At 42.6% G+C, this 22,390-nt stretch overlaps 1 protein-coding gene and 1 long non-coding RNA gene across 2 annotated transcripts in view; one reads left to right on the top strand and one right to left on the bottom strand.

Moving 5' to 3' along the window:
- Nucleotides 1-22,390, bottom strand: part of LOC143136127 (uncharacterized) — a 263,743-nt gene that overhangs the window by 17,922 nt on the left and 223,431 nt on the right. The window lies entirely within an intron of this gene.
- Nucleotides 7,930-12,747, top strand: LOC143136796 (leukocyte antigen CD37). The gene is made up of 8 exons (XM_076297472.1): nt 7,930-8,012; nt 8,126-8,204; nt 8,448-8,563; nt 8,823-8,897; nt 8,985-9,089; nt 10,618-10,794; nt 10,984-11,067; nt 12,730-12,747. Exons 1-8 carry the CDS (start codon nt 7,947-7,949, stop codon nt 12,745-12,747), a joined length of 720 nt encoding a protein of 239 aa, XP_076153587.1. The 5' UTR covers nt 7,930-7,946.

Below are 22,390 nucleotides of genomic sequence, written 5' to 3'. Positions count from 1 at the left end.
TCCGAGACCATAGCTGCAAGTGTCCACAAAATTGAATGTGCATCCCCTGACTCCCCTGTTCCTGTCCTTGGGGATTTTAATGCCTGTACATTAAATCAAATTCTTCCGACTTACCAACAGTACGTTACATGCTCTACCAGAGGCCATAAAACAATCGACCTCTGTTATGGTAATGTAAGGAATGCATACAAGACATGTAAAAAAACCTCCTCCCTAGCCTGACGAGCCCTCCCAGTATTGCAGACCACAACGTTGTCCATCTTATCCCCATCTATCGCACCAAGCTGCAAAGGGAGGGTATCATAAAGAAGCAGGTAAAAAGTGGGACACTGCTGCAATTTTGGGTACAATTGTGTGAGGTGCTAACGCAGGGAAGTCTAGAGGAGGCAACTGATGTGGTTACTGACTATATAACTTTCTGTAAGGAGATGGTTGTCCTCACTAAGACTGTTAAGGTTTTTTCTAACAAGCCCTGGATAACAAAAGCCCTGAAATCAACCCTGAATGAAAAGAAAATTGCATTCTTCACCGGAAATAAAATTGAATCCAAGCTCATTCAAAACAAACTGAATAAAAAAATAAAAGCAGCAAAGAAGGAATACAAGGAGAGAGTTGAGAAACTCTTCCAGGATGGTAAGCCAAGAGATGCCTGGCAAGGTCTCAAAACCCTAGCTGGCCTCCCCAACAACAACTCGGCTCCACCCACCACTGGGGCTAAAGAGAACCTTAACCAGTTTTACTGAAGGTTCAGGAAGTTGGACTACACATAAGAGAGGGAGAAGCTAATGGAGGAGCTCCGCTAGGATGCCGGGCTATGTAAACCGAGAGCTGTAGCAGACGGAGGTGGAGCTGGTGCTCAGAAGAAAGAGACCAAATAAAGCACCAGGGTCAGACCAGATCTGTGGATGCTTGCTGAAGGCCTGCAGAAGCCAGCTTGCTGGTGTCTACTGTCAACTCTTCAACCGTTCTCTGGCTGAACACTCTATCCCCTCAGCCTAGAAATCTTCCATCATATGCCCTGTGCCTAAAAAGAGCAACCCCACCTGTGACAATGACTATCGACCTGTGGCTTTAACGTCTCTGGTCATGAAAAAGCTTTGAGAGGCTTATTCTCACACAACTACAGGCAGAGGTCAGTAAGCACGCCAATCTGTTACAGTTTGTGTATAAACGTCACTAAGGGGTGGATGACGCCACGCTAACATTGCTGCACAGAGCTGTACACCCACTTTGAGAAGCCCAAGTCATTTCTACGACTTATATTTGTGGACTTTTCAAGTGCTTTTAATACTGTGCAACCCCATCTGATGGGACAACAACTTATCCGGATGGATGTCAACCCCACCTCATCCTCTGGGTGTTCTCATTCCTGACGGATTGACACCAGAGAGTGAGAGTCAATGGCCACCTCAGCTCATCCAAAAGGATTTCAACAGGTGCTTCACAGGCCTCTGTCATCTCACCTGTTCTCTACACACTCTACACCAGTGACTGCAGAAGCACAAACCCAGACATTACATACATTAAGTACTCTGAAGACACTGTCATCATGGACTCTATCAACTCACCAGATCAGTTACAGTCTGAGCTGACTGCTTTTTTAGACTGGTGCTAGGCTAAGTCTCAAACAGTAAAACTGCACAGAGTCTAACAGGTGTGGTAGTTAGTAGAAGCGGGCTGCTGCTGAGCATCTTGGCATAAGATGCTCCCCGAGTCGCTTCCTCGATCCGTCTCGAAGTCCAAACCTGAGACAAAGCCTGTTATACTAAAAACATATGAATGTAAATCATGCCAACGTGGAAAGTACCCACTATTGCACAAAAAACTGTTCTGATAGAAAGATGGAAAAGTACTAGCCCTGAAAACAGAATAACAAGGCGATATCTCATTCTGCCCATGTTATCACTAAGGCCCTGAGCAACATGTGCAATATGGCAGTATGACCTATTTGATGGTAAATCATATGTGTTTGTGACACAGGCCTAAAGGGCCTCAACTGTGTCCACATCTGGTCAGGCTATTAAGCTATTGATCAGAACAAGGGAGTGAACCAATGGCATGCACCTCTCCACGTGTCTACTACACACAGAAGTAACACAAATAAACACATCAGAATACATACAGAAATACTCCACATTTCTACAAGACAGAACTGCGTCGACCTAAACACCACCAAAACAAAATAACTAACGATAGACTTCCGCAAAGCCCCCTCCACCATCCCTATAGTGGGGTTGTTTAAGGCTCAGTCATTTCAAATTTGTGTTAAAGTTTGGTTTTCACTTCCAAGTTGAAGTTTAGGGTCTATAGAACAATTTGAGTCCAAGTGTCAAACACACAGATAAAAAATGGCCTCTGGGGGGCGCCGTAAAATATATAAACTGCTACAACTTTTCATTAGATTATCCAATTTTAACATATGAGGTATGTATAGATTCAGAATTAAAAGGAGAAACTGGTGTGCTAAGCATTTGGTTACCAGATTAAAAACACACTTTTTAATAAACACACTTTTAGCCCATGGACAGCAAAATTGTGCTTTTTTTTAGATAAAGGGTGGAAATGCCCTCAAAGTTGCAATGAAACATCATTTTTAACTAAATTCTTTGATGCAACAGTTGCTTTTCTGGACCAGTGAGTGACATTTGGGTAATTTTCTGCGGCACACCTGATGATCTCTCACGGCACACTAGTGTGCCCCGGCACAGTAGTTGAAAAACACTGTCGTAGGCCTAATCCCTTGCATTGCCACAAACAAACATTAGGCCTATGATATCCCATGCATGATAGATAGATAGATAGATAGATAGATAGTGTCGTGGAAAATGTCCACTTCCGAATCCAATTTGCCAATTAACAATTACCACTTGACTATTTAGTAATTTAGCACTCTGGAACAAGGCGTCCGAAGGAGACAATGTAGACAGAAGACTTTCTGAAGACTGTTGATCTTTATTCTCCATATTGCAATGATAGTACAGCCTAACCAAAGTCCAGACCAACCATCAAAGCAATAGGGAGGAGATGTCATCAGCTGGGGCCCCCGACGAAATCTGCCTACGGAGGGCTATACACTATATTTTATACCCCTTGGCCCTCGAGAAGTGCCACCCTCTCACGTCATGCTCAAAAACACCTTTCACCAATCAGCATTAAGCAGGGTCGCTTACATTGGTGGAAACCATCTTCCCATCATGCATAACACTAAATGCACCTGTCTAATGCATAGGAAACATATGTAAAATAGAGGTTTTCTGGTTCTTTCCAGTTTGGGGAAATAGGGCCTTCTTATCTGATTCTCTTCCTAGCTGGACAGGCCCTAAATCATAAGACACAGTGGCCTCCTACTCCCTGTCCTGTCCGGTGCTCACCAGCTGGATAACACCCCCTTCCCTTGACCATGTAAGGAGGAGATGCTCTCATCCTGGTACCCCCAGTACTTTTCCACTCACCCCACTCCTCTGATAGTTGGTCTGGCCTACACAAGATACAATGACCTCACCCTGCTCACAGCACATGCAGTGACATAAAAACTTATGACACTCATGACTACATTCTTCTAAAACATGAAAACCCATGCAATATTATAAACCCTTATGAAACCCATGATTACATCCCTTTAAATCATGAAAATCCACCATAATAGATAGATAGATAGATAGATAGATAGATAGATAGAATTTATTGATCCCCAGGGGAAATTCAAGAAATTAATTTTTTCATGTAGTCCAGGCAAAGTAAGGTCTGACCCAAAACGTATTGCAACAGAATTTATTTTCACATTTTTATATTTCAATTGGTGATTTAAACACCATAAGTCCATGAAAATCCAGTTGGTGGAAATATGTTAAAATGAGGGTTGTTTTATGCATTATCTTTCAGCAAATACTGACAAAAATTTCATTAGAATGTTGTAGAATAAGCATTCTAGAATATCTGACCCCATCTAAATTAACATGGGATTTTAGAATATTGCATTGTTGAGGAACATTCTTTTATTTTCAAAGAGTTAGTACATTTCTCATGCTTATTTCAGACTGGTTTGTTGCAAAATTGGTGTCTATTTTTACATGTTGGCCCTTTGAATCAATGGAAATGGTTGTTGACGGGGATTGACTGATAGACTGTCTGTCCAATCAGAGGGGCCTGTATGATGCCTCTTTACTTTGCACAAAACAGTGCACAGTATGTATATGTAAGTGAATGAAGATAAATTGTAAAGGTTGAAGATGGGGTTGAATGGGGGTTTCTGGGCTATAGGGCCAGATAATAGCGGTATTAAACCGATGATGTATCATCTTGGGGTCACCAAGTCCCCAAAAAAATCTTCAAAAGTGACCTAACTGCTAATAGCTTATTTAGAGGGCATGCAGGTAAAAAGCCTGTCCAGCCATTTAACTATTAATGTAAACGGCAGCAGTTACTGAATGGTACAGTGACTTTGTCTGGAAGTGTGGTCTATTGTCAGATGAAATGAAAATTGAGCTCTTTGGCTAGAAACTTTAGATGTGTTTGGTGTACATAGAAGAATGGCTATACTGAAAAGAACCCCATGCCTAATGAGAATTATGGTGGAGGGGCTGTGCTATTGTGGGGCTGTTTTTATTCCCAAAGGCCTTGAGAACCTAATTAAGGTGCATGGTGTCATGAACACCAAGAAAAACCTGAACATTTTCAAAGGAAATCTGCCAATCTCTGCCAAGACACTAAAAGTTGGTCATGATTGGATCATTCATCAGGTCAATGAACCAAAGCAAATGTCCAGATCAAAACAAATATTGTTTGCTGAACACAAAATCATGCTTCAGACATTGCCATCTCAGTCCCCTGATCTAAACTCCATAGGAAAACAGTGGGGTGAGTCAAAGAGGAGTGTGGACCTAGGAATCTGGACGATCTGGGGAGATTTTGTAGACGAACGGTATTAAATCCCTTGCTTTGTATTCTCCAACTTTATGGGGTTTTATTGGCAAACGGAGGCTTAAGAAGTTATTACAAGCAGGGGTGCCAATAATTGTGAGCAATGTGTTTTTGTTACAAATATTTATTTCTTTATGAGATTTTACTTTTTCTCCAAATAAATGTGCTTCCCTTCAAGGTTGGATTTCCTAATTTATTTCATTGTGAGATTACAATAAATCACCAACAGATTGTTTTTTTTTTTTATACCAGTTTTTAGTCAACTTTACCGAGGTGCCAATAATTCTGGAGGTTACTGTATATAATTGCTATAATTATTATTGCTATAATTTTAAACTATATTTTCTGATTCAAAGCTGAACGACTGAACAACAGCTGAACTACAGCTATAAAACTGACTAAAAGCTAGATTCATGTCAATTCAGGTTGGTTTTTACAAAGTTAAATTGTGTTTTGTTTTATAAATCATGATATTGAATTATGCAGTGCAAGATGCCTCAAAGACAGTAGACAAATGCAGAAAGAAAGCCACAAAAGGCAGTGGATCTCTCTCTCTCTCTCACACACACTCACACACATACACACCACACATACAAACAAATAGATAAAGATTTCACCTGGTGGGGTAAATGATCTATATACTATAGTATGATGTAGTTTGTTGTAAGATTCCATGTTGAATTTTGTTTCAATATGGGTCACTATAATTTAACGGATTGAACTGTAAATTATGCTGATGTTTAAAAATCTTGTTTCATGTGCCCCTTTTTCAATTTGAGCCCCTGGCCCTCCAAAGGTCTCTGCACGGCCCTGATATAGAGAGCTAGACAATGCCCATGATGATGACTGAGCTGTGTAATGGGTCTGTTGCCTATTAGACTATAGGCTATCACGACTACTTCATGACTACCTAAAACCGTCTTTATTCAGAAACTGTGTCATTGGTCATTGATTTATGTACTCAAAAATAGCCCTCTAGCCTTTTTCACAAGCCTGTATTACGCAATGTGTTCCTCAAACTTCCACGCACATTATTATTGATTTACTTTCTTCCAGATATAAAGTTCTTTTGTGATTTTTTTGTGAGTAAAATGATGGCTTGATTGAAAAAAGTTGGTACTCATGATCCTAAATTCATAAACTCAAAGTTGCAAGTTGGGTGCTTAATATCACATCGGCTTTATGCAGCCACATTTGTGTATGGGTATCCTAGGTATCTTTGTGCTTCAGGGATATTCTGAACAACGATCTTAAATCCAGTTGAGTGATTACCCAGGCTTTATTTACAATAACTTTAAAAATGATGTTTCATTGCAACTTTGAGGGCATTTCCACCCTTTATCTAAAAAATGCACCATTTTGCTGTCCATGGGCTAAAAGCGTGTTTATTATAAAGTGTGTTTTTAATCTGGTAACCAAATGCTTAGCTCACCAGTTTCTCCTTTTAATTCTGAATCCATACATACCTCATATGTTATATTTGGTTAAACTAGTCAAAAGTTGTAGCAGTTTAAATATTTTGCAGCGCCCCCTAGAGGCTATTTTGTTATCTGTGTGTTTGACACTCGGACTCAAATTGTTCTATAGACCCTTCACTTCAACTTAGAAGTGAAAACCAAACTTTAACACCAATTTGAAATGACTGAGAAAAATTACACAACATACGACCCCACTACTACTCTGACTGTCAATAACCAGCCTATAGAGAGAGTTGACTCATACAGACACCTCGGTACAATAATTGACCAGAAACTCAACTTTAAAACAAATACTGAATTAATCCACTCCAGTGCATCCACTCAAGTGCCAGCAATGTCTCTTCTTCCTCCGCAAACTCTGTGTTCCTAAGGTATTTCCGGAGGCACGGAAAACGACATTGAGCTGATGGAGACAAAAGACAAGTTTTATGTAAAGTGTTTAGTAAAATATTTTTTTATTGGATAGTGTTTGGATTGGATAGTGTTTAGTAAAATAATGAGTGTTTGTACATTGTACATTGAGGACTGAGTGTTAATAAGTGAGTGTTAATAAGTGTGGCATTTTGATAGGTTGTGTTTGACAAACTAAATAGACTTCCTGTGTTAGGTTGAGAATAGTGTGTGATCTTTTGCAAAATGTATGAAATTAACTTGAACTATGAAATTGAAAACTGAGTCAAACACTGAGAATTAGTGGTTTTGCAGATGTGGTTATGGTGTTTAAAAGGCATGTTTAGAAAATTGTGACAAAGCAAAAATAAAGCCTGTAAGTTGTTGAAAATAAAATTGTAAAAAAAAATGGTGTTTCAAGCCCTCAATGTCGTCTTCCAGGCAGCGCTGCATGGAAGGCACTAGAGTTGGGCAAGGGTTAGGGTTAAGGTTAGGTGCTATGGGGGCTTAAAACACCATTGAGCCACTGTAGCTGTAAAGGAAGCATCACAGAGTGACAGACTTGTCACTATACACACACACACACTTGTGTGTATACACACGCACAGTCACACACAAACACACTCACACAAGCTAACACACCTGACGCACACATATGTGCACAAGGAAACTGTTCTCTGTGTTTTATTTTTCTTTTCTTCAGCTTGTGTAGTTAATCATTTGTGCTCAATAAGGAAGTAACCTTTAATCCGAAAGCTGACAGAGGGAGAAGGGGAAAGATATGCACAGCTCTTCAGAGGTCTTGGGAACAGCAACTGGGAAATACCACCTAAATAGGGGAGGAATTACACAAGGAAGAAGGAAGGAGAAAAGGTACTTCATAGACTCCGATAGTCTTTTCTTGGATAGCTTACACTTCTTTTCCAACAAAGGTGACAGCAATTCTTAAATGCTCTTATGCTATTAACACTGGTGGCATTTGTTAAGGAGAGTTGAAGAAATGAGTGTTGGTATTATCGGTCAATATATATGATATTGATATACGGTCGATATATATATGTCTGTATGTAATGGCCAGAAATCTAATTTCCTCTTTATACAAATTATTCCTTCTTTCACTGTCACTTTTGTTCCTAGTTCACTTCTCAGGAGACAAAGATGAAAGTCGATGAAATCATACAGATTCAGAAATTCTTGTTGAACATTTTCAATGCATTCTTTGTGGTAAGTCAACTTTTAGACATCTTTATTTCATAAGAACTCAATAGAGGTCACTTTTATTATCACTTGCTTCCTTTTTGAGAACATAAATGCTAACTACCATATTATTTTGACAGATTTTGGGAGTCAGTATCTTCGGTTGTGCTGCCTGGATCTTATTTGACAAAAACAGCTTAATTGCAGTCATCAGTTCCGGTAGGTTTCAGTTCTGCAAAACATGTCTAGTGGGAAAGCTACACAGAGCATTACGGTTTTTGTAGTGACCAGGAGTTTATTTCTAGTAGGTGGTTTAGTGACTAACCTGGGTAAGTTAACCCAGAGAAAGTGGTAAACCTCCTAATAGAAGTGCCCTATAGCTTAATTCACATAGCGGAATAAAGCCAAATGCTGTGATGATGTGTTGTTATGTTATGGGTTGTGTTGTTGTTTCTCCTGCAGAGGGCGATGTGGAGCTGGTTGCTGTGAGCCTCGCGCTCATTGGGCTTGTTGTGGTTGTGGTGTCGGTTATTGGCTGTGCTGGGGGGCAGCTTGAGAGTAAATGTCTGCTTTTAATTGTAAGTGAGTTGTTTACTGACTCGTAATTTAGTCATTGGCAAAATGTTTTTTCCCATGTGACTTGGCAAGTGTGTCTCCTAAGATGTGTGTCTGTGTGCTTCTGTGGGTGTGTGAGAACTTCTGCAGTGCATTCCTTTAATAATCAGTTGCAACATTTCAAGGACTGAAGGAGTCATTAAAGTATATCTGATAAACACCTGTTGGATATTTAAATATCCTTGATGTGCACAGATCACATGACCCTTTTTTTTCTTGCAGTACATGGGATTTATCATCATCATTACCTTTGGTCAGATTTTTGTGACTTTTGTCCTTTTGTTGCGGAGAGCTAAAGTAAGTCTTTGTGTTGCACAAACAATCAAACAGTCAATTATGATATTTTCCTCAAATACAGTGTTCATCTATTTCTCTTTTTTTCAGATTGAGGAGTTTCTTGTCAACACAGTTAATGAGGAAATAAAGCTGTATGGGAACACAACTGAAAACCAAGCTTCATGGACATTGCTGGACAGGATACAACACTCAGTAAGAATTTCCTCAAACCCTTTATGCTGACACAGAATAACCGGTATCCTTCCTGCGAAGGGTCAGTAGGATGGACTTCAGTCATTACATGTGCTTTTGCATGGTGCAATTTTTATTTTATGCGATTTTACTTGGCTGCAGAACAAAGGTCATTTGTAAATAGCTGTTTAAACACAACATTAAACACTCCCTCTGGAATTACTATGAATGATGAATGATATGCTATGCCCATTACAGTTTTTCACAATTGTCTAAACACTAAACTCCATTCTCTGAACCAAATTGCCTGAACCTATTTCTTGGAGTCAGATCGCCCTTTTGGCAAAACCTTAAACAGTTTCACATATAAAATACAATCTGCAGATGTCAGACCCTTTTTGCTAAACTCATTCACACTCTCATGCAATAAAACACATTTTGCATTGTGATGACCTTGTGATGCATAATGGTAACCACAAATGGCAAAAGGTAAACACAAAGAAAGCACAAATGCCATATGTTAAACACAACTCAAAATTAATCTCACACACACTTGTTTCAAATGATGTGACACAACTAATTTAAGCTAGTTCAGAGTGTAAACTAGTTGCTGAACAGTGCAGGTCATATCAACAATGGACAGAAACTATCAGTGAGGTATTCAGAGTGCACTGTAGGCTGCACTGTACCTCTCATTTCTAGTACTGAAATGTCTGTCTTTTCCGGTATACCGTTTTTTCACAATTACACGCTTTTCTCAAAACTGTAAACACAAACCCCCATTCTCAATACTTTTTTTTTTTACTGGATTTACAGTGAATCCACTGTGTTATGAAATCCTTTTGCTTTGTTTTGTTTCTCCTGGAGCTACATGAGCTGCTCTGAACACTGTGTTTAGTTAGCATTTTTTGATGTAGTGTGTAATGATTGCAGTGTTTGGTTTTGAGCACTGTTTGAAATTTGGGGTTTGTGTTTTGAGAAAATGGTGGATTGTTTTTAAAAAAAATTGAGCAATTGTGAAAAACTGTAATACAGTCTGAATCTATGTGCTATGTACTCTGGTGCATTTCAAGACAACTGAAATTCTACGTACTGCATAGCCTTAATAAGTTGTTTTGCCTTCTCACCTGTACAATTAATTTTTTAACTGGTTTGTAACAGTGTGAAATTCTTCTTCTTGTTGTTAGGGCAGACAGTGAGCACAGGGTATAATTATTTAAGTTCAAAAAGTTGTGGTTGTGTGTGTGGCTAACCAAAAGTGGCATAAATGATCCAGCTCATTCCTGCGGGTTTGGTGAATTGAACATTGAACACTGTTGTTCAATGTTCAAAATATATATGATGTACTTATGTTCATTTTTGAGTTGTTTTCTTGTTAAGATGACATGATGTGTTCTCTCGTCTGATTATTTCACTCAAAACTACCAATATTAAAAATATAACATAAGTGAAAATGTCTGGCTACATATGTTAGTTTTATTTATTTGTTTATGTTTATTTGTTGTTTTGTTATATTTTATGCCTGACCTAAGATTTTCCTGTGTTTAAGGCGAAATGTTGCGGCAGACACAACATGACTGACTGGGACCAAAATACATTCATTCAGTCCCTTGGTCAAGACAACGTCTACCCCTGTTCATGCTTCAACACTACCTGTCCCAACCTATCTGTAGGTGGACCAGGAGCGGAACGATTTGGGGAGGGCACCACAGATATTTACAAAGAGGTAAGGATACTCAAATCACATGATATCTGCAGTGGTTCTAACAGTCAATAATCCTTATAATTACACTGATGTGTTATTATTGTATTTTAGTTCTTGATTTATAGCAATTGTACACACTTAAGAATGTCTGGGTTTGCATTGAAATGCACACATTTCAATTATATTTACTTTCCCTCTCTGTTAATGTAGGGATGCCAGAAAAGGCTTACTAGCTGGCTGGAAGATAATATAGCTGTGATCATTGGCATGGATGTTGGACTGATTGTTGTTCAGGTAAATATCAAGCCAGTTCTACCAGAAAGACTCAGTAGACAGAATAGAATCAGTTAACAATTTAATTAGTAAAGGAACGGCTTGGATGCAAGCATGATAAGAGTCCTGAATAGGTAACAGTCTTTGGCGTAGGCCCCGTCTCGGATCCGTCCAGCGATGAGCGGATCTCGTCTCCTGCCGATGGATGAAGGCAGGGGCGGGGAGCCTACCCCCAAAAGGATGAGTGATGACCGCCAGGGCGGTGACTCAGTTATCTGGTTCTGAGAGGAGCAGAGACATTAGTATATATACACAAGATGAATTAAACGGCATGACTGGGCCGGGGTGAAGACGTTGAGCCAGGACGCCGTCAGAATTTTAAAGTAGCTAGGTGTTAACCATAAACCTAGGGTTGTAGTGGGGCCCGCAGCATGCTTTCGCTTTAGTGGGATTTAGAAGCTTGACGAGCTGGGCAACCAGCGTCTAGGGCAACCTAGACCAATGCGGCGGCCGGGCAACCGGCGTCCAGGGCAACCTGGACCATAAGCACTTCACGATCTGGGCGTCCAGTGACTAGCAAGCTAGTACATCGTGACGAGCCAGGCCACCGGCATCCAGAGCAACCTGGACTTTAGTGCTTATGCGAGCTGGGCAACCAGCGTCTAGGGCAACCTAGACCACGAGACGTGCTGGGCTACCGGCGTCCAAGGCAACCTGGACAGTGAGCTGGGCAACCAGCGTCTAGGGCAACCTAGACCAACGTGACGGCCAGGCGACCGGCATCCAGGGCAACCTGGACCGAACTGGGCAACCAGCGTCTAGGGCAACCTAGACGAGCGTCACGAGCCGGGCAACCGGCGTACGGTGCGACCTGAACCATGAGCTGGTCAACCAGCGTCTAGGGCAACCTAGACCGATGTGATGGCCGGGCGACCGGCATCCAGGGCAACCTGGACCAAACTGGGCAACCAGTGTCTAGGGCAACCTAGACGTGCATCACGAGCCGGGCGACCGGCGAGAAGTGACCTGAACCATAAGCGTCGAACGAGCTGGGCAACCAGTGAAAAGGGCAACATGCCCATGGCTGAGACTAAATCACCACAAGCTACCGGCATGCTGGGCCCCAATATGTTTCAGCGATTAGTGCAAGGCGAATGCCAGAATTTAACCACCGCCACCAGGATTTGTGAAGGTAAAATGAGGTACCTGAGTTAACATGGGAGAGCAACTTCTGAGCATCGAAAATGTCAAGAGGAGTTAGTTTGATGCATCCTGATGGATGACGTGGATAGCCCTTTTTGGCCGGCAGTCTTGGCTGCCCCGATGCGGAATGAGTGAGAAGTGAACCTCTTTGGAGAGGTTACATTTAAGCAGCACGTTAGCTAGATGGCTGCTGAAAATCAGGTAAAGTGTGAGCCGTAGTTTAAGGTAGTGAACGGGGACCAGGGAAGCAAAACATGGTTAGGGTTAAAAGGTTAAACATGATGTACTCAGGATCAATGCAGGGGAATAGAGCTTGTGGTTGCAGATGCTTGGGACCGGAGCAATGAGTTAGTTGATATGGGTGCTTAAGTATATTCGCATCAAAGTCATGTGGTTTAATATTTAGGATAGATGAGCATTATGACTAGTTTTGTAGAAGACTAGTGCTTGTGAAGCCAGATATGTGTTCTGGTTCGATAGCTCACCTGCAGCGGCTAGAGTGAGATGAATGCATTGAGCTGCAGACCCAAGGCCAAGATGGATGCGTGTGAGCTACACCTTAGCACCTGCTCTTGGAAAGCCCCCCAAAATAAGATGAGCAGCATCAGTAATGCGAGGGAAGCATGACCTTGCGACGTAGACAAAGGACTTCAGGACAATTCATGCCTGTATGTGACAGGAGGAAGAAACATATGTAACTGAAATATGACAAGGCAACGAACAGATGAGTGCTGGGGTACCACCATGGTGCTTATGCATCTCAGAGTGCAGAGGAGCTCTGAGAATGACTTAACGCGAGCTCGCTATACCAGCTGCACCACTGTGGCGGGATAGTACAGTTTAGAACTGGCTGCTGGAGAGACAATGAGTAAAGGTAGCAATGAGGAGAGAATAAGCAATACATATTGCCCAACTGGATGCAGAAATTATATTAGTCATGCGCCAAGCACTGGCCCCTGAGTGAGTGGAGGGGTGTGCATTCACGTGACATTCCATGTGGCCGGGACATTTTTAATCAAAGCGACTGACAATGTACCCTGGGAATCCAGAGTTCTCACGGAAGCGTTTGCTCAGGGAGAGACTGGAGTCTGGCAAGGAGTATGATGCACGTAACTTTTGCCCCTTGCATCGCGGGGAACCAATATATCCGTGTAGCTGATATAGCGGGCCAGAGGAGATCTAAACAGAAGACAGACGTATCCAATTGCGTCGAAGTCCGGAATCAGGCAGTTAACATTGACTGTATAGCGTTATCCTGAACCATGAGCTGGGCAACCAGCGTCCAGGGCAACCTAGACAGACATGACGGCTGGGCAACCGGCATCCAGGGCCACCTGGACCAAACTGGGCAACCAGCGTCTAGGACAACCTAGACGAGCGTCATGAGCCGGGCAACCGGCGTCCAAGGCAACCTGGACAGTGAGCTGGGCAACCAGCGACTAGGGCAACCTAGACCAACGTGACGGCAAACGGTTAAAGCTAAAACAATTCCCCCACAATGCCAGTGCAATTAAAAACAATTTAGAAGGTAGAGCACAATAACGAAAAGTGCATCAGTGAGTGCCGGTTTTACACAGTCAAGAGTCAGTTCTAGACAGGTGATAAGTGCTGGGATTAGGAAGGCTAGTTTTAAGCCGTGCTACAAGAGGAGATATCCTCAAAAGCGCTGGCCTTCGGGAGATTTGTGAAGACGGAGGGATGACCCCCCTCCAGTATGAACTGGAAACATGATCCACACAATTGCGTGATTCCGTGAACCGGCACTGCCATCCCTGTAAGAAAGTAGATGTTAGTGTGATAGGTGGAACTGCTTCTCCATTGACGAACTGCATCCCCTCAACGGAAGAGGGGAGGCATGATGCACCTGCAGGGGTTAGCAAATTAAAGATTGGGAGGAGAATGTAAAAGGAACTTGCACGTCCTCCCTGGCGCGATCACTTGAGCATATCTGCCAAAAACAAAACAGCCAAGGCAAAATAGGAGAATGGAAATTAGAGTACACATTATTTGCAGAGGATCCTGCTAAAACGGCAATTCGAGTCAGCAATCAATGTGACTGATGGCGTGACTAGATGGGCTGAAATCACATGGACACGCAGAGACCCGTTGTGTCTAAAGAGAGTGCATGAAGGGCGTGGCGTTGGCCTGAAGGAGACTTGAGTCTGCCAGTGATGATGGACCGCTCCGTTTGACCTGCAAGAAGGAAGGAGTAGTTAGACAGGTGACATGTAGCATCGTCATCGGTAAAACAACCAGCTACGTTGGTAGTCGTGATCAAGAACTTCCAGCATAGTCCACCACTTAAACCACAACTAGCGAAATGTAAAATTGCCGACATAATCATGAACAGCCGGTAACCATTAACACCAATATATGGAGTGCTGAAGCGATCCACTGGTGGGCAGTGAGCAAAGTGAGGCCTGCCATAGAATTCCTAGAAACCCAATACACGATACGGAATCAGAAAAGACATTTTAAACATACAAAAGACGCTAGAAGGATATGTTACATACACAAATGACACAGCTTCTTAATTAAAAGCTCAACCAACACCATGTGGGCATGAGCCCATCACTGTGGTGTCAGCTCATGAACACTGACATAACACGGGCATTGAAAAGAAAACACCTATTATTGCCTAGATAATAGCTTGTGTGACATACTGGCAGTTGATGACCATGGGCCGGCGTGCCGTCATTTTGGTTCGAGCTTTGGTGTAAGACCCCCCAAAATTGAGAACCCAGATAGCCGAGAACGTCGGGGACGTCACGGCATACCTGGGACATGACAGATCAGCGGTAGCTGAAAGTAGTTTGAGCAACGGCAAGTGCATGCAGAGAATCACCCAAGGAAGGCCGTGTAGACTTCCTACCAGAAGGTATGGGACGCAATCCCAGATGATTAAACGAATGCACCGATGAACTGGCTTCCCGCAGCCATGCACAAGGAGTGATACCTGAACCGAAGGTCCAGCAGACGAGTAGCCTAACCTAAAGCCTATGCAGCCCAACGAGCCGCGAGGCAAATTAAGAGGCTACACGAAAAGACAACTGGTTTGACGACGCTCAACCAAGGTAGACATCGAGATAACCACAGCGAGTGTAGAACATCAATTAAACAGGTCTTAATACAGGGTTGGGTTCAACGGCAGCATGGTGCAGGCTAGCAATTAACAGCACAAATCGCAGGGATTATAAAATCAGCAGGAATTATTGTAAGGAGGCTTAAGTGAAAGTTAAACCGTGTCAGACAAGTCAGTTTGTTTGCTGCCCGCCGAATATCGTTGGCAAGCAGGTTGCATGACTGTGGGTAGAGTGTAGCCCAGCTCGAGGAGCTTGGGAAGAGAGAGCACGATAACCTTACCAACCAGACGCTGAAGCTTGAGAAATCGTTGCCGAAACGACATGGGCCTGCAACAGAGTTGCGCGAGGACGGCGACACGGCAGTAGGTTACCGTGAAGTCAAGGCTGCAACAGCGTGAAAGTGACCGGCTCCGATATGCAGAGATTAGCGATGAAGCGACATGCAGTGGCCCTGACTGAAGGACGCACAGGTCTGAACAGCGCAGCGAACGAGCGCGGTTGGATTGTAACAAGTAATGCCACTGAGGGCAGAAGGGGCGAATGTAAAAATGCAGAGAGCCCAGGTCCACGCGGAAGCCTGAGCTAGGACGTCAAAGTCAGCGTACTGAGAAGCAGAAGCAGTGTTAGGTGGTACATATTTAAAGAGCCCACTGAATTCCTATAGGCTAGCGCTGATTGAATGAGTGAATGATCAGATTGCAGGGCTTTCCCGAAAGTAGGCAAAGCTAAGATTGGCTCCGTGTAAGCATGGGAGGAGTAAGCTACACTACGAGTCTTCCTAGTAGAACTTTCGCTGAAGCTATCATTTCTACACAATGTTACTTTCAATGGGTTCAAAAGGTTGTTTTCCTGGAGATGAATGTGAGATTCAAACTTTTTAACTGTCCATCTCTCTCTTCTTTCTCTCTCTCTCACACACACACACACACTGGCAGGTTATCCAGTTTGCCTTTGCAGTGTGCATATACCAAAACATTGGTTGTAAAATGAGGCAGAAGAATCCCAAAAATCTGATTGGCTCCATGGAGGTGGACCCCCAGACGGAGGGCCTGCACCAGAATCCAGATTATTATGACCAACCTTACCATCAGCAAGACTCCGAGCAGCAACAGTACCCACAGCAAGACTACCAGCAGCAAGACCACCAGCAGCAACAGTACCCACAGCAAGACCACCAGCAGCAACAGTACCCACAGCAAGACCACCAGCAGCAAGACTACCAGCAGCAACAGTACCTACAGCAAGACCACCAGCAGCAACAGTACCTACAGCAAGACCACCAGCAGCAACAGTACCCACAGCAAGACCACCAGCTGCAAGACTACCAGCAGCAACAGTACCATCAGCAACAGTACTAACAGCAAGACCACCAGCAGCAACAGTACCAGCAGCAAGACCACCATCAGCAAGACTACCAGCAGCAACAGTACTGTACCAGCAGCAAGACTATCAGCAGTACAATCAGCATGTTTACGATGACCTTCAGTAATCTCAGCCAGATTCCTCTCAGCAAGATTACGCGCAACAATATTATGATCTTCAATGAACACTGTTTCAACTTTTTAGATTTCTTTATCTCTCTCTTACACACACACAGCAAGAGACAGAGACAGTGAATTAATCCCAATATTGTCCTTAATAATAAATCAATATATAGATACTGTAGATGGAGTGGCTTTATTGTACAAAAACAGGGTAAACAAGCTTCATGATACAAGTCCAGCATTGTGTTTTGAAACTGGGATATAACTTTTTTCCAGTACTACATTATATTGAGTGGAGGGGCTAAGTACTTAGACATTGCAGTACTCCCAACACCATCCCAAACTGATCACCCCCCCCACACACACACACTCACACTGTAGTTGCAACAACATCACATACCGACATATCCATTAATACAAGGTTTTGGCATACCGTCTTGCCAATGACACCACCCCAAACTGACCATCCACCCCCACATAGCTTCCTTCCAACAGGGAGGCCTCTGATTCCATTTTTGTTGCTCTGCATGGCCGGTTCTGAGTTCTTGTGGTCTCGGGATAAGTTGCATAACACTGAGGTAATGGCGGGTGTCAATTGACACTGTGAGTAAGGCAGGAAAGCGATTGGAGTGGATCACAGAGGTGCCCCCCCGACCAACAAGCAACACTTTGTGACTCAGCAGACGTGGGTTCACCTCAGCTGCACGGGGTCGATGTGAATGTCTGTGTGTGTTTGTGTGTGTGTTTGTGTGTGTGTGTGTGTGTGTGTGTGTGAGAGAGAGTGTGCATTTAAGTTGGTCTGTATGGGACTGTGTCATATGTGTTGTGGAGATGTGTGTTCATATCTGCTGTGTGTGTGTGTGTGTGTGTGTGTGTGTGTGTGTGTGTGTTTGTATGTATGCGTGTGTGTGTCGGGGTCAGGCTAAACCATGACGGATGAGGAGATATCCCCCATAAAGCCTGGCATGTTTTGCAGCCTGTGAGACCTCATTGTTTAAGTGGCTCTGCGGTTTGACGATGGCCTGCCCACAGCATCTTAGGCCATAAATGTCAGACAGGCCTGTCATGCAGCGAAACAATGATCCCGTAGATGGCATCACATTAAAGGAGAGAGAGAGAGAGAGCGAGTGAGCGAGAGAGGAAGAGAGAGAGAGCTAGGGAAGCAATAGAGATGTAGATCTGTCAAAGACTATGATTCACTGGAGCGTGTTTTTTAGTCATTGCCTGACGTGTTTTCCCATGTGACTCTGTTGTGAGCTGGTATGAGTCTTATGGGCCCTATGGTCACTGGCCTCCGGGCTCTGTGAGTTTGAGCTCATAGGTAGTGTGTTTTACGTGAATGTGTTGGTTCTCTCTCTCTCTCTCTCTCTCTCTCTCTCTCTCTCTCTCTCTCTCTCTTTCTGTCTCTCTATGTGTGCCAGTGACTGTAAAATGACATCAGACTCACACACTGCACTAATTCATTTCTTAGTCTCTGTGGGCCCATTGAGACAAATTCCAATAGGGTGTGTCCAAATGAAGTCCATAAGTTTGGCCAGAGTGTACAGAGTATAGGGGAAGAGGATGCATTGTTTTGTAAATGTAAAGATGACAAAGAATGGAAAAACATTCTATCCTTGGCTTTGTTGAATAAGGAGAGTTCGGTGCATGGCCACAAAACTACCAGGAATCAGAAATACGGTTGCTTCCTCCTTTTACATGCAAATCTCGTCTCGTCAAATCTGTTTTTATTTCTGTTTTTATTTTTTTGAGCACTTTGGTCAACCACAGGTTGTTTTAAATTGTGCTATATAAATAAACTTGACTATGACTACGACTATGACTTTGAAATGACCACTAAAAAACAAATCTGAATCTGAACAAAGACAGACTGGGACACAAATACAGACTGTGACACAAAATATTCCCTCTAATCATTGCCTTTTGATTTGACCTGACTTGACTGGGGGTTTTGTGTTTAGCAATGATTGTGAAACCAATGTCAATCAAGAGGTATAAACATTCAGAAGAAATAGTCCAAAGACAACCATTTTAACTTGCCTAGAAGATGGCGTTATACAGTAGGCTCAGTTTTAATTGACTGAATGGCCAAGTGATATAAACAGTTGTTAATAGTGATTACCCTTGAGTGCCTTGGATTTCTTAATCATTATTCAAAATACATTTACATTAACTGAAAACAATGTCAGAGCTGAAATGTTGATTGCTTCCACTTCTACTCGACCGTTATGAGCCTGTTCAAACTGTGAATTTGGCCTGAATTTGGGTCTGATTTAGCATGGGTGAACCCAGACAAACCTAGCCTAGAAATCTAGATGCACCCCTAGCGGCAGCAAATGTTGGCTTGTGAGCTACAGAAATCGAAACTTAATCAGGCCAATGAAATCATGTATAGAGTCGTTAGGTGGGCTTAACATAATGATTGATGGCAGAGTTGCAACGGTTTGGCTTGAATTCCCTGCTACTTGAAAACAAATAAGATGGATGTTGCTGCTGGCGAACAGTGTGACACGAGTTAAGCTTTTATTAAGTTGGCAAATGTTGGAACTAGCCAACTAGCTCCGCTGGTGGGAAACGCATGGGACTCATAGCGCTGCCGCTGTCCTATTGCGTGCAGAGGGAATTTGAAAGACAACTCATTATCCCGCCCCTCGGACTGAGCACTGCGAACGGTGAGTGCCCAGACCCTACATTTTAATGTGGGTCTGGCTCGTCAGGCTAAGACAAACCTGTTAGCAAATCTGAATTTGCTCTGTAAGGGCTTCTACACACAGTTGCGTTCCGTCAATGCATGCCAGTGGGTGTTCCTGACGATAGCTATGCAAATTACTTAAGGTATAACCGTAATTTGATTAGCTGGTGCCGTCTGTTGTTCGCTTGTTCGTAATTTGTGCCGTCCGTCGGTGCAGCAATAGCTAAACTTCCCAACGTGAGCAACGGGAGCAACGCGACGCAACGGACCCACAATTCAGTTCAGCAACGGATGACGTAAGCCCATGTAAAGTGAACGGGATGCGTCTCCAGCACTGCAACGCACGCAACTGTATGTAGGAGCCGTAAGTCTGCCTGGAAAGGATCCCATTGACCCGATTCCAAATGATCTAAAACCCAGGATCCAATCACAATTGCTTATCCGACATGCAGCGGGCTATAATGACAGACAGTGCAACCAGATATGGATGTGCATTTTCTTTGGAAATAAACAACTGCATTTAAAAAAAAAAAAAGGTTTTAAAAAAACCTTTGCTTAGATAGATAGATAGATACTTTATTGATCCCCAGGGGAAATTCAAGGTCTCAGTAGCATAGACAACACACACACATTCACTAACAGCAGAAAACATAATTAAAAGTATATAATATAAAAACACAACTAAGCAATAAGGACAGTAGAAGATAAAGAATATACTAAATATACTAAAATACAAATTATACTAACACTTAATCTAAATCAATTCTAAAAACAGTATCCACATAGTGGTGAATAATCAATCAAGAGGCGCTTGCAATGACTGAGGCAGGGACTAAGCCTGTGATTCTCTGTGCATAGTAAGGTAAGGTAAGGTGCTCTGTGTGAGTGAGTGTCACGGTGATAGTGCAATGGTGATAGTGGTCATGGTGATAGTGCAAATGAGTAAGTCCAACAGTGCAAGAATAAGTCTATACTATACAGTATCTATATATCTATATATATATAACGAGTTTAAGAAAAGATATAAGTGTGGCCACAGTTCGGCTGTGGCATGGAGGGAGGGGTTATGCATATGTGCTAATGTGCTAATATAGCACACAAACAGTGAGGTAGAAAGACAGTGGTAAAAAGTGGCTAGTGGACAGACAGTATCCAAACATGGAGCGGGTGAAGAGGCAGACAGACTATGCAGAGAAGTCTATCTCTCCTGTTCCCTTAACTGAAGCATTGAACAGTTCAATGGCCCTGGGGACAAATGACTTCCTCAGTCTGTCTGTTGTGCAAGGCAGTGAGCGAAGTCTCCAGCTGATCAGGCTCTTCTGCTTAACAATAGTGCTGTGGAGTGGGTGACACTCATTGTCCAAGATGTTGATCAGTTTGTTCAGGGTCCTTTTGTCAGATATTGAAGTGATGCACTCCAGTTCAGCTCCCACTACAGAGCCAGCTTTCCTTACCAGCCTGTCAATTCATCCTGCTTATACAAGACAGAAGTGTTTGCTGCACTTCTGAAACAATTTGGTAAGAGTTTAATGCACATTTCTACAAAGGGTCCTTGGCTAACTTCCATTGCAATCTTGGTAGTTAAGCATCATTCATGGCTTTGGTGTTTCTAGAAGGGGTAGTTCCAACAATCCAATCGCAAAAAGTTTGGTGGTTGGAACGAGGTTGAGAGTATTTGTTGAAACATTTGCAGTCGTCAACGTTTTAATTGCATTACTTTGACAAGAGTGACCCTCTATTCACCTTATTCTGCCATGCCCATTTTAGAAATGTATTTTTCTTCCGCCTTGTGTTCCATCTTATAGTTCTGGCTAGTAAGCTTCATTGGGATAAAATGGCAGAAAAGGATGGTTAACTTGAGAGGAAATGAAAAATGCCATCAGGAGGTCAGATGGCAAGATTGTACTTCACCACCCTATTCATGTTTACGGAGTGGGTAGATGATATGCGGCGGTGGCCTCCCATATCGTTGAAAACACTTAGACACACATCTTAAAATACTTACAAAACTGAACACCAATCAGCCAGCCACAAATAGGCCTCAGTTGAGCCATTTTGAGAACTTTGCAAGCATGGAGGCAGTGAGAGCCAGAGGTAGAGGAAGACAAAGAGAGAGAGGAGTAAGAGGTAGTCGAAGAGGCTATGCACCAAACAATATTTCAGATGATATTAGAGAAACTTTTTTGGATCATGTGATAAATCATGGCCAATGAGGGAAGCTGGGCAGAGTCCACCACATCTAAGCCGTAGTGTAGCGCTCTAGAATCTTTGGTCATTAGGCTACAGAACAGCCGCTCCTAAGTCAGTGTTCCTAACTTCAGATAAGAAAGGTGGCCTATTACAGAAATCACGTTTTAAATTTACATTCATTCATCTTGAGTATAAGGGTGTAATGGCAGCGATTGCAATAGTGGTTAGACACATCTGAGTCAACAACATCCACCACTAGTTTTCTTATCTTTCTTATCATCTACTGTCTTATTGTACAGTGGAGTTTAGTTATATGTTTATACTTATGTTTGCCATTTCTGCTGTAAGTGCATGTTGTGTGTAATGTCTGTATGCTACTGAGACCCTTGAATTTCCCCATGGGGATCAATAAAGTATCTATCTATCTATCTATCTATCTATCTATCCACTCATTCATGCCTGCCCATGAGCAGAGTTTGTAATTAAGAAAACACCACCAGAAACATTTTTTTACATTCATTATAAGTTGGTTGTGCATTCTCAATAATTACTATGTATGATGTAGCCTAGCTCTAGATGCTCTAGTAATTGTGTAGGACTAATTTTTCACTATCAACTTATATTAAGACTGGACAGTGTTTTGAAATATGGAACTTGATATTTTCGACAAACAACATTTTGTAGATACAGTT

This window comes from Alosa pseudoharengus, unplaced genomic scaffold (assembly GCF_046254945.1).
Source record: "Alosa pseudoharengus isolate Yale_2024_CS ecotype anadromous, Long Island Sound unplaced genomic scaffold, YU_APseudo_1.1 YU_APseudo_1.1_scf_20, whole genome shotgun sequence".
Classification (NCBI taxonomy): Eukaryota; Metazoa; Chordata; class Actinopteri; order Clupeiformes; family Clupeidae; genus Alosa; species Alosa pseudoharengus.
Note: the sequence above shows the minus strand (reverse complement) of the source record. Positions and strands in the feature narration are given on the sequence as shown.

Excerpts from the sequence above, each read along its gene's own strand:
- LOC143136796 (XM_076297472.1), top strand. The coding sequence starts at position 7,947 with ATGAAAGTCGATGAAATCATACAGATTCAGAAATTCTTGTTGAACATT. Across the intron at positions 8,205-8,447 it reads AATTGCAGTCATCAGTTCCG|AGGGCGATGTGGAGCTGGTT; the intron begins GTAGGTTTCAGT and ends TTTCTCCTGCAG. Across the intron at positions 10,795-10,983 it reads CCACAGATATTTACAAAGAG|GGATGCCAGAAAAGGCTTAC; the intron begins GTAAGGATACTC and ends CTGTTAATGTAG.